This window comes from Rhamphochromis sp. 'chilingali' (assembly GCF_963969265.1).
Source record: "Rhamphochromis sp. 'chilingali' genome assembly, chromosome: 4".
NCBI lineage: Eukaryota > Metazoa > Chordata > Actinopteri > Cichliformes > Cichlidae > Rhamphochromis > Rhamphochromis sp. 'chilingali'.
Window position 1 is genome coordinate 21,455,020 of NC_137948.1, and position 12,415 is coordinate 21,467,434.

General features: G+C 39.9%; 2 protein-coding genes across 3 annotated transcripts; one reads left to right on the plus strand and one right to left on the minus strand.

Moving 5' to 3' along the window:
• Positions 1–6,017, plus strand: cdk2ap2 (cyclin dependent kinase 2 associated protein 2). The gene is made up of 5 exons (XM_080879564.1): positions 1–79; positions 1,373–1,528; positions 1,808–1,899; positions 4,196–4,316; positions 5,779–6,017. The coding sequence occupies exons 2-5, from the start codon at positions 1,474–1,476 to the stop codon at positions 5,844–5,846; spliced, it is 336 nt and encodes a 111-aa protein (XP_080735690.1). The 5' UTR covers positions 1–79; positions 1,373–1,473; the 3' UTR covers positions 5,847–6,017.
• Positions 6,018–6,816: 799 nt separating this feature from the next.
• Positions 6,817–12,415, minus strand: aip (aryl hydrocarbon receptor interacting protein; the record flags this gene model as incomplete). 2 transcript variants are annotated; one of them, XM_080879562.1, is made up of 7 exons in its annotated part: positions 12,047–12,203; positions 11,402–11,584; positions 11,128–11,316; positions 10,279–10,455; positions 9,992–10,133; positions 7,795–8,024; positions 6,817–7,667 (listed from the first exon to the last, which is right to left on the minus strand). In XM_080879562.1, the coding sequence occupies exons 1-7, from the start codon at positions 12,143–12,145 to the stop codon at positions 7,662–7,664; spliced, it is 1,026 nt and encodes a 341-aa protein (XP_080735688.1). In that variant the 5' UTR covers positions 12,146–12,203. The 2 variants fall into 2 exon arrangements, with proteins under 2 accessions (XP_080735688.1, XP_080735687.1); XM_080879561.1 differs by lacking the exon at positions 6,817–7,667 and having other exon boundaries at positions 7,780–8,024; positions 12,047–12,415.

The window sequence follows — 12,415 nt, forward strand, 5'->3', positions numbered from 1 at the left end:
CCCTCGTCTGCGCAGACTCAGTCACTGAGGAAGAGTCAGAGCTCGCGTCCCACAGAGGATTTCACGTCTCCCTAAAAAGGTACAAAATTGCCACTTTTTTGTATCGTTTCAGGTGTCATCGGTGGTCACAAGTTTAGTTTAACGCTATTAATAGTCGCTGTCTGTATTAGAATGTAAACGGTAAGCCTGTTTGGTTGGGGTTTACTTATGTTTTTGTGGTAACCGGCAAAAGCAAGCTAATCCGGCTAACGTTACCAAGTAGTAGTTAGCTTGGCAGCTTTATGTAAATGCTAACGTCAGCTTTTGTTTCATTGAGCACCTCTGGGCTCCCCTCGTGCGACTTTGAGTGACCACATTCACACTCACCCAGCCTATGAAAAGCTTCATTAGAGGCGGCTTAAAACACAAAACAAGTACAGTTCACAGGTTGACACATTCAGTGTAGTCTGATATTAAGCTATGGTTCTCTGCAGTCAGAGTACCATTGACAGATTAGGGAACTTGTATTGTAATTACGATGTTTTTGCTGCAAATTGTTAAATTAGAGTCCAGCGGACTCTTAGATGACCTGTGAAAGCTCATTTGGTTGAACACGAGCATGGGTATGTTTTTAATGGCACTTGTTGTTTTGTGACTGAATGGGAAGATTTAATGTACTTTCCCATACAGTGCAAGTTACTATCATGGGTCAGCTAAAATCATTGAAATCCACCTGGTCCCCTGTGAATGAGTTAACTTTTTTTTTAAATTTTTCACAATAACTTTGCTATAATTAATGGGGCAGTATAAGGTTTAATATTTATATATATATAGAGGACATGGGGATGGGTAGAAATGTTATGCTTTATGTACAAAACAAGTGCTCTGCGAATGTCTGATCAGAAGTAAATGTGACTACAGCAGTAATGATCATGTAATACAGCATAATGATCTTTTCTGAATTCAAGCCTGTTAATTTTTGCCATAAAGTTCAAATGTTAAAGTTGAACCTAAGAAAAGGCGTCATTTTAGCACAGAGTATAAAATGTCCGCAGTGAGGACCTTGGTTTCCTGTCGGTTTTCTCATCTCTCTGCTGCAAAAGCAACCTGAATGAGAAACGTTTCCACTGACAGGTCATAAATTTTGTTGTGTAATGTGTGACCTAAGGCAAACGTGCTCCGTTTTTTTTACATAAAAAATGCTTGTGTTGCTCCCAAACACATCCAGGCTGACAAGTCTTGCTACTGCTGTTAAAGAAAGGTCAATTGTGCTCATTTCCTCTCCGACTTTTGTTGATGGTGATTCCTGATTATTCTGATTCACAGCTTCCTTTGCTTCCTTCTATTCATGGATTGAATTGCATTTGTGTTTCTGTGTATCTTTATGCATTAGCTCTTAGGAGCTCATCATCACCTGTAAAGCTGTATAAGTATCGGGTTGACGGGACTGAAGGAAGCGGCACGTCGTACGGGGAGCTGCCTGCTGAAATCGCCATGAGTTACAAACCCATTGCTCCTGCACCATCTGGCTCCAACCACACTCCACCAGGTACTTTAGGACCAGCTTTAATGTTGTGCAGTGCCGTTATTAGCATGTTGTCAGTTTCCTGTGGTGTGTATGTATAAAACAGTTCACACTGTGACTATGTTCAACAGTCCCATTGCCTTCATAAACCAGTGCTGCCCCACACAATATTTTATCAGTCATTAACAATACAGCATAATAGTATTATTAAACTATTTTTTAAGATTTTACATTTGAAACAAAATTGCTTGTGTTTTAGGTTCAGCCTTTAATGTGTTCTATCTCTTCTCTCCTTCTGGCCAGGGTCTTCTGTGCCCTCTCCCTCTCTTCCATCGTCGTCCAACTTCAGGCCAGCCTTCAGTGACTTTGGCCCGCCCTCCATGGGCTTTGTTCAGGTACAACAACAATTTAATTGCTCTGATACTTGAATACAGACTGCTTTAGTAAAGAGTTGTCATGTTTTTACTGAAGCATAGGTCACCAAACATGGATTTTCAACCACTCTGATTATGTCAATACTGGACCTTAACTGAGTAAATAAATTTAAAAAAAAAAACAACTTGTGTATTCACATACTTTTCACACTCATGTCCCAGCCTGGGGTTTGATTAAATTCACCTCTTTACTGTTACTGAATTATTTCTGAAAGGCGTGATAAAATCTGCTTTATTTGAAGCTGCACAGAAGTTTGTTTTTGTTCCCATACATCCAGCAAAAAGTGAAGCATTAGGAGTTAAACAGTTAAGTTTAAGTAAGTTAAGTTAAAGCATTACAACATACAAGAAGATACTATAGAAATGTCTATCAGTAAAGTCACCCTCTAAGGTAGTAGAAAAAAATGTGCCTTTCTGCACTACTTATTAGTGCTATATTGATTAAGTACAGTAAATATTGTTGGCAGTGGAAGGCGGTCACGGTTTGACTGAAGCATGTTTCATTAGCATAAATTGAAACCACTGAAGGGAACTTGATTTCAAAAGAGTTCTGAGAGGACATGGGAGCAGTTACATTATTGTTAGATGAGACAGTGAATACTTGAACACTACAATACTACATCATTGCAGTATTATAATTATTTCATCATTGTTACACAATGTTCCCTCTAAGCTGCGCGCGTGCGCAATTGCGCACAGCTGGCACAGTCTCTGTGCAGAAAAAATCTGCATTGCGCACAAAAAAAATCCTTACCTGAATTGAAATTAAAGTAAATACGTTAACAATTCTGTTTTATAGTGTTAGTCAGTGAGTGACTGGCTGCTCCCCTATGGGATTAGAACGATGCCACCTTATCCCATAGTCCAGCCAATGATGCGATTCACATTCGTATATACGCAGCTAATCAACGTCGTTGACAAGCTATGACAGCGTCCTTCTGTGCCGACACTGGTGTTTTAGCCAGCAAAGCGGCGTGGCTGATGTGGAGTGAAGCCACATTAATGACAACGTGTACAACCATTGGAGATGTGAGCAGGACAGACGGGAAAAAGTCTGGACTTTATACCACTTTTTAAATTGTGTTGATAGGTCATGTGAAACCAGAGTTGTGATAAAAAAAGAAATATACAATGTTTGGTTTTCTTTCTTCCTTCCTGAAACAGTAAAAACAGCGTTTTATAAGGAAAACGCTCGAACGCAATCTCCGCCTGTTAGCAAAGACAAAACCAAAACACCCCCACTCTTTCCTATTGGTCGAAAAATGTACCATGTCGAGCAATCAAAACATGGCATTTAGTTGTAAAGAAACGGGAGGAAGTTTTAGAAGTTACGGCGGTTTTGAGATGTGAGTGATTTGGGACATTTAGCGCAAATCTTGTGTAGTTAGTGTGTAGTGTATTCAATAGTTTTGTTGTGTGTGTCAGAACTAAATGTTACAGGTGTTACAGGAGTGATGCATCTCCTGTTGTCAGGCCTGCAGGTATCAGGCTTTTGATGTTCTCCTTTATCATAGTGGACAGAAATTATTTTCTTGGTGGCACAAATAATTTGTGTGGCATCAGATTTGATGCAGAACACCTGATTGTTCTGTAAATAGTGTGAAATGTTTGTTTAAAAAAAACCTTTTAGGTAAACAGCTGCAAAAAACTTTGTTGTTTGCAAAACTCAGTTACTTTTTTGAAGAAGTAACTATATAATTAATTGCCCAGCATTGGTCTTTATATACTGTATTTTGCAGACAGAGAGTTACAGGACTCTCTCCCAGACCTCAGACTCATAATACAAGTCAGAGCTTTATAAAAAAAATAAAGTTGTGTTTTCAAAATTGGAGTTCAAGTTATTTGTACTTCCAATAGTGTTAACATACTACACAGGTCATGAACAAGATTTCTTTTAAATTTTCATTGTAAGTGGGCTAAAGCAGTTAATTAAAAGTAGTCTAACATAAATGTAAATGCTGTAATTTGATTATTTTAATAAACCATGTAACTTGGATGGATTCGATGCTGGCGTGATCACAGTGCACAAGTCTGCTGTTGCTCACAGTGGTCCAAGGGTCCGCTCAGGGAGTTTGTGTGTTCGCTCAGACACATGAAAAATTACAGGGAACATTGTTGTTACATCTGCTGTAAAAAGCAAACATATTTTTCATGTCATTCTACAAAAAAAGAAAAAAAATCTACATTTTTTCATTCATGTCTGGTGTGTATGTGGAACTGTGACATGACTAACGTTTTTTACTACTTTCCCAAACAGCCTGTGAAAGTGTCCCAAGGGTCCACCTACAGTGAGCTCCTGTCTGTCATTGAGGAGATGAGCCGTGAGATCAGGCCCACGTATGCAGGGAGCAAGAGCGCTATGGAGAGGCTAAAGAGAGGTATGTTTTAGTAGTCAAAAGTGCATGTCAGTAGGATTCAGATCATTGTTGTTGTTGTTTCGGTGTTTGGGGGGTGGGGTGAAGTTTTTTGTTTTTTTTAATGCATCTATTATGCAAATGGAATCAGAGGAAGACTGGTGAACTGTTCACTTGCCTTAGCTCTTTGGTGAATGTGGATTTCACACAGCTTATTCTGAAAATGCTTATTTACTAGCTGCAGTAACAGTGCTCTGTTATTATCCTTTTATATAAAGAAAATTGTCTCTGACTCCAGCTGAAGACTTAAAGCCCAATAAACACATTTATAAGAAATTTGCCAGGTAAAGCCCCCCATGACAGCTGGAAGTTATCACAGTCAGTTATCCACTAAGACACATTTGTCAAAGTGTGGGGCACAGTGAAGAATTTAGTGAAACTGAGTTGCATACATGCATTTAAAAGATAAGGTTTGTCACATGACTGTGCAGTCCTGTGAAACTATAAGTACACTCTATTATTTGGTAGCTTGTGTACATTTAGCAGCAATAACTAAAAATAAGTTCTCATTTTCTGTATGGCTGAGTTTCATATCTTTGGAGTAATGATCCCACTCTTCTTTACAAAGCTGCTTCAGTTCATTGAAGTTTGCAGGGATTTGTTCTGTACCTCCACCACTCTGATAGTTCAAGACAGATGTTTGTGCTGATATGCTGTGTTTGATTTGTGTTGTGCTGTGCATTACCCAGAATATCTCCACTTTAGTCTTGTGTGTCCAAAATGCATCATTCCAGAAGTCTTGTGTATCCACAGTATCTACACCTCCTTTGGTCTTATTGTAGAACAGGATCAGTTGTGCTTTTTTTCCCTTCTCTGGTATTTTCATCCACCATTTTGTTGAGTCCAGATTTGTGCATCACAAACCAAGAAGATCTTTAGGCCATACTCGACGGGCTTGTTTGGATTATATTGTAAAAATCTGAACCTTCCCGTGAATGGCACAAGCGTTTGTCTACAGTGACACAATCACTGGGGATAAACTGTGTGTTAGTTCTTGTTGTGTAAAATAACCTAAGTGGTTGCACTCTTTGTGGTCCACAAAAATATATTCCTGACACTCACACTTTGTAAGAATATAGGGTAATTCCATAGGAAACAAATGCAGGAAGTTTGGGGTAAAAACACAAAAACTAGAATTTTATTAAAAGTATAAAAGGAAAGTTAAAATTTTAAATGGCATGATAGCCAAAAAGTGTTTTTGAGGTATAGCTGGAATATGAAATGACAGCAACTTTTCACTAATTAGGTAAGAAAACAACATTAGCGGGTCTTCTTTGAAATACTTTTATGGGTTAAATCAACTCAGTTTTCTTGGTTAATGAGAGACCTCTAACTTGGCAGTAATGACTGTTGCGTTTGTTGTATTTGAGGTTTTTTTAAATTTCTTTATTTTTTTGTAAACTTGCCTTGTGTTTGTGTCATACAGGTATAATCCATGCCCGTGCACTGGTCAGGGAGTGTCTTGCAGAGACGGAGAGAAGCGCCCGCACATAACCTTTTGGACAAATCCCTCCACCTGGCACTGTTTTTCCTGTGACACCTGCCCACATCGTGATCCCCATTCGATGTTTTATAACCTTTTTTTTTTTTTTTTGTTATTATAAATTAAATCCTTCCTCTTTCCACTGGCTTTTTAGAGGTGCATTATGCCCCCTTGTATCTGTTCACAGCATTTCCCCCTCGCCCATTTTGGTAAAGACAAACTTTCTGCAACTCGTTGGGCGTACGCAAACAGAAAATTTTATATCTATTTTAAAAATGTGGGGAATTTCAGCACATTTTTAGGTCAAGCTGGGGATATCAAAGTGGATGGGAATGTTTATATTTGTTCAACAATGGGATTTGACCAAGAAAGTTGACTTTTTTAAAAGATGTCCCCACTGCACCAGTGCTCCTGTGTCGATTTTGAACATCCAGTTTTCAACCCATGAGCATTTTCTGTTATTCTGTACATCTTGAATATCCTCCTGTTCCTTTCACCCTTGTTTTGTTTTCCATATTTTGTAAACACACATCGGATGTTTCTCATTCCCAAGAACTCTGTATATCTCATGTCAGTTTGTTAGTATGGAAATTTTGTAAACCAGATTTTTGAGATTCGGTATGTATAAATAAAAAAAAAAAAATCACAAAAAAACTGTAAAATGCTTTTTAGGTTTTTAAGATGTTACAGTAGGTTTTATCAAACAAATGTGACTCAACATCTTTGAATGGAGTGTTTTTTGTTTTTATAAAAGTAGTTGAAATGTTTATTGACCTTGGAAATAGTGTTTTGACAACATACTTGGCAGATTTATTTCTTTATTTTTAGGAAATTAAACTCAACGGCCTTAATCTAGAAAACGTTTAAAGAGCAAGGACAGTTTGTTTTTTTTCACTCAAGACTTCTGATTGATAGAAAACATCCAAATTTTTTTTTTAAATAAATCCAGCTCTATAGGCCGTATTTAACAAAACACAAAGCTGAGGATAAACACAGATTTATTTACAGTTCCACAATCACAACCTCAATAACATGTCACTGCAGGCAAGCTTGGGCTAAATGACGCACTGCTTCACATGAACAGTAGAGTAGCTCTTTCTAAGCAAGTGAATGAGATACTGTGAGTTTGCGCAGAGTACATCTTGACATAAAAATAAAGGTAGTATTTCGTTAGCTTCATAGCATAAGTGCCTAAGTCATTGACTTAGTCAAATGACTTAGGCAATTATGCTATGAAGCTAACGATTTAGTACATACGTGAAATAAGTACACAGTAGAAAGCAAAGACAATGAAAGTGTTTTATAAGATTTTCGCAGAGGTTACGTTTCATGGCCCACGTATCATGTAGTCATGGTGATTCTGCTGTGACCATAATAGAAAGGGGGTGCGAGGCAAAGATGAGATACATGATTGTCCAAAAAAACAAGATTTTCTGATCATTTTGATCATGGTAATGGGCTCCCAAATTGCAGATAAGTTGATCATTAAAAGGAAAACGCTCCCTTTAAGAAGGTAAATGGAAAAAAAAACAAACCTTCCTTTAAATTAATATTACAGACTGAATTAATGGCTGTGCCTTACATTACAGTCCTCTAAAAAAACTGGGTTTTCACTTTAAATTCCAGCTACAACAAACATTTTCAAATCAAAATCTTAATTTAACATTTAGAGGACTAAAGCTGCAATGCAAGTTTTGTTTGCGCATCGACCCGTGGCTGGGTGTTTGGCTTGGATGGAATAAAAGTGAAACGCCGAGCGCACCGACTGTTTCTCTCCTCCATCTTGAAATTAACAGGCATCCTCTCGAGTCCAACTCATCGAGACTTCAACCCTGCAAGAAGGAAGGAGTATAACACGCTTCATTAAAGCACAATACGACTTACTTACAAAACAAGCTCCTCACTTGCGGGCCTGTGAATATGATCAGTGCAATTAGGAAAAACTCAAACTGCACTGACTGTAGTGGCAGTAGCTGGTGGCGTGTTGTAGTTGAACAGGTCCTTGTAGCGACCCTTTTCCTCCTTCTGTTTGGAGCGGATCCTCTCCTCCATGGTTTTCAGCTCCTTGGCCACAGACGGTCCCAGAGAAGGATCCAGTTCCAAGAGCTTCGCGAAGTCGGCTCGCGCCTCCGTCTCGTTCCACACAGCAGCGTGGGCTTTAGCGCGCTTGTAAAGGGCCTTTACGTTGTCTGTTAGGAGGAGGAAGAACAGCTATTCAAACTACAGCATTGGTGACACAGGGCAGGGATAGCTCAGTAGGTAAAGTGGTTGCCCATGATTGGAAGGTCAGGGGTCGAATCCACTGAACGGCTACCCTGAGGTACCCCTGAGCAAGGTACTGTAGCCACCCACTGCTCCTCGGGCGCTGCACTGGTGGCTGCCCACTGCTTCACTGGGTGAATGGGTTAAATGCAGAGGAGTAATTTCTCTACAGAGACTAACACATACACATCATTATTAGATAGGAGCTCAACTGGCTTGTTATCCATCATAATTTGCAAATTATTGTAATGTGTGACATGCAGAAAGAACGTTTTTTCTAAACCTAACAAGAATTTAAATCCACTGAGAAGTCGAGGAGGCCCGAAAACACTCGTTTTATTAAAATCTGACTACCACAGTAGCAGGAGGAGCAATTCTTGTGCCTTGCCATCACATCAATCCTTCGGACGGATGAGCTAACGAGAATAGCAGCGTCCAATAATATTAATGACAGTGAGACGCTTTTCCATGCCATAATAACCCTGAACAACTGCACAGTTCACTTGTATGGCATGAGATATAGTTTAGTGTTTGTATGTGCAGAGGGCAATTGTGAAGCAATCAGCTGTCACAAGTAAAATAACCTACGTATAATGATTTATTTTATTATGCTGAGCACCCTTGTGTTGGTGATAAAACTCCCAAATGGTAAAGAATAAATGCCAAAAATAGTAACAGTATTTTACCATTTTAATATAGAAATGAAAAAAAAAAAAAACAAGACTAATACGACAACCACAACTGATACGATCAGTCAGGTTCAGGCTGGTTTCTGCGTCTGTTCAACTTTCTGTGTAATACCCCGGAGTGGATCGGAGGACATGGGCATGACATCGATGCGTGGTTGCATCTGTGGCCACGAGGTGGAACCAGGTGATCCACTGACCCAGCTCTTGTTATATACAACAGGGCTCTTGAGTGCGACCAATTTGGTCGCAAATGCGACCAAATTTTTCAGTGGTGCGACTAAAAAAAAAAACCATTTGGTTGCACCTGTGCGACCAACTGTTCAGGTAGCAAAAAAAAAAAAAAAAAAAAAATCTGCAACCTTCCCTGTGGTCAACAACAGACACACATTTTGCCCCTATCGTGGAATAACCTATCAGAGATAGTAAGGGGCGGGACCTCTCTGATTGGCCGTGGTCCAGTTGAAAGTGCAGGTGGAAGTGGGAGGTGAGTAGCTTGAATAAAGCGATATCAATTCATTAAATCCTGAATCGACTTTTAAATATAACTGTGTTTTGCCAGAAACGCCAGATTCTCAGATTAAAGCTCACAAAACCATTTCAACAACAACCAAACAGCAAATGAGAGCAGGTACACGGATTCCACACAAAGACGTAAACACAGAACGACCCGACGCATCAGAATCAACTTTGTCTTTCTCGGCTTTCTCACCCGACGGCCCGTAGACGGACACGCTGTCGGAGCTTAGCGATTCTGATGCGTCCGTTCCGCGCTGTGATAACGTCTTTTTGAAAACCGGAATCGAATGGATTATAGAAATCAGTGATGATACCCAGCCCTAGTGAGCAGCCTAGGCACGACAGAAGTGGATGTAGCTGCAATAGGAAAAGAACTATTGCTAACTTTTCTGTTAAGTTAAGGCCTGATCCGTCTGAAATTCATAGCCAGTGCTCTGACACGGTGTCATCAATCTTTGAATGCTGAAAAAGCACAGTGTATCCAGAAAAACACATTATATTATATCAATTATTATAAAATTTGTGTGCCCCTAACTTTTGTGCCGGTACGCCTAACTTTTTAAAGTTAGGCGTACCGGTACGCCCATGGCAAAAAGTTCGTCTAGAGCCCTGCGCTAACGTTTAAGTGGTGTCATCCGTCAGCAGTGAAATTGGTGCAAACTAACTAAATTTGAGTCATGCAGCCTTACTCTCGTATTTGAAGAGAAGGGACGAGCAGTGTTCGATGACCTCGTAATACTGGCCCTCGAGCAAGAGGCACTGACAGTAGTTGAGAAGCAGTGTTGTGATCATCCCGTCCAACTTTAACCAACTTTCATCTCCAGGTTGCTCCTGAATAAAAGATTTCACAAAGTATTAACAAAATGACAAGAGACACAAATCTTAATTCCACTTGAAAACATATTCAAGGAAGGAAATGTATGACAGCAATGTGTCCATGGTTATCAGTGCACAAAATGCATGACTGTCCCCCAACCTTGATCTGTAGGTTTTTAAGGCAGGCGATGCCATTGTAGTATTTGTCTCTGGCCTCACTGATGTGGCCTTCTTTGAAGAGCTTGTTGCCCTCCTCGTGGATCCGAGGCACAAAACTGAGTTTCTCTTTATCCGTCATGGCCCACACATCCAGCTGGAATGACCCGGGAGGAAGAACCTGGGCAGGTAGAGAGACACATGAAGTATATTTAGTATATTTGATGCACCTACTAATGGAATATAATGAGTGTATTTACTGAGGAAGAAATTTGAAAAATATATATTTTTCACTAGTATTTTCTTTCCTTTTTCATGATCCCATGAAAAGCTTGAAAATATTTCATAATATAGATTAAACAACTTTACAGTTAATACAAAGTTAATACAGGCTGAAACAACTATTTGATTTATAGCTAATTAACTGAAAATTATTCTAATAATGATTTTTCATATAAAAATAACACATTTTTACAGTACCAGCTTTTGACAAGTGAGATTCTGCTGCCTTTTAGCTCATTTAGTCATTGATCTACTTAATGGATAACGTAATGATAATAAAATAATAATATTATCCTTCACATTTAAAAATCTGACAAATCAAACATGCAGAGCTACCTGCTGTGGTGACGTTTTGTGAATAAAAAAAAAAAGCTCTATTAAGTTTGGACTACTGGTAAGATCAAACAAGCATAATTAAGGTGTCACTTTGGACTAACAGCACAATCTTTAATGGCCTAATCAATAAAGAAAATACAAAAATATATATGTACAAAAACTCAAGTACTGTGTTGGTGCTATTACTGGAACCCAACCCAGCACCACCATTGATGTTGCTCTCCTTCCTGCTCACCTCCAGCAGCTCGATAGTAAAGACAAGTGGCTGTGGATTGGCTTGGAGATGATCCAGGTCCTTGTGGCCCAGAGAGTGGTGCGAGTGGATCTGGGCAATGCCACAACAGTGCCTCTGGCCTTCCAGAGGGTCCTTACCAACACTGATGTTTCTTAAGGACTGGGACACAAGCGGATAAAGTGCTGTGTGCTGAGGAATGAGACAGAGATACAATCAGCCCTGAGGAAGAACGAACTGTTAAACCAATCAATTCCAGTATCACCAGCTTACCAACCTTGGTGTCACAGGTAAATTCTGCAACTTCTCCTTCTCTCATAGTGATGACCAGTCTTTCCCACACAGCCAATTTAAACTTTTTGCCCAGGATGAGCTCCATGGGTTTACTGCGGCCCCCCATGGTTCTGGAGTCATCCAGCACGGTGCCCTCACACAGGCTGGTGCGGTAGTGAAAGACCACCTGATCATAAAAAGGGAAATGGTGTTATTACCTAAAAGAAGGAAGAATTAGCACCCCCAAATGACATATCTGTAAAGGTCTGCGTTGTATCACACTGTGACCAATCACAAAAATGAAAAATTGACTGACGTGAGAGCTCGACGAATCAGAATTTACAAACACAGGCCGTCCTGTTCCCGCCCCTATCTTTCCATCAGATGAAACAGAGGGGGGGAAACGAACCAGGCCTAAAACGATCCTAACCCCGTCTACTACTGTATCACCATAAATCGACAAAACACTCTAGCTTGTCGGTGATGTGTGTACACAGAAGCGTCCGATACAGCAAAGACTCGGACTGACTCGAGTCCAAAGTGTTAGCAAAGGTATAAACGCCGATAGCATTAGCTAACGTACCTCGTCGCGTTACTCAGACTAAAGCCTGGATTGAACCCGATCAGTCGCTGGGACCGGAGGTCTTACCTTAGTTCCATTGGGAAAGGTCGATAAGTCTCCTTTACCGGGACTGGTTAATTTCTTTTTAATTCCCTCCGCGAGAAGCTTGCGAGCCTCTTCCTCCATCCTCGGTCGACTCTCAGTTCACGAGATATCACGATCTTTCGCGAGTGCTGTCGTTTCGTAAGACGTCATTAGGGGCGTCATCTAGCGCGAGCTTTTCGTTTTAAAAGAAAAACAGCTGTAATGGTTTACAATTGTAGATGCTCAGAAACAAACACGCAAAATAACGAAATAAATAGATTAAAAAGACTATTATTTACCTACGCTTTTATTACATTGATATTACCTCCTGGTAAGAACAGTCCCGATGTCGCCAGATGATGGCGCTCTCGA

Bases quoted from the DNA above. Each gene is read 5' to 3' on its own strand.
- cdk2ap2 (XM_080879564.1), top strand. From the start codon at position 1,474: ATGAGTTACAAACCCATTGCTCCTGCACCATCTGGCTCCAACCACACT. The intron at 1,529-1,807 runs GTACTTTAGGAC...CCTTCTGGCCAG, and splicing joins CTCCAACCACACTCCACCAG to GGTCTTCTGTGCCCTCTCCC. The intron at 1,900-4,195 runs GTACAACAACAA...TTTCCCAAACAG, and splicing joins CCTCCATGGGCTTTGTTCAG to CCTGTGAAAGTGTCCCAAGG.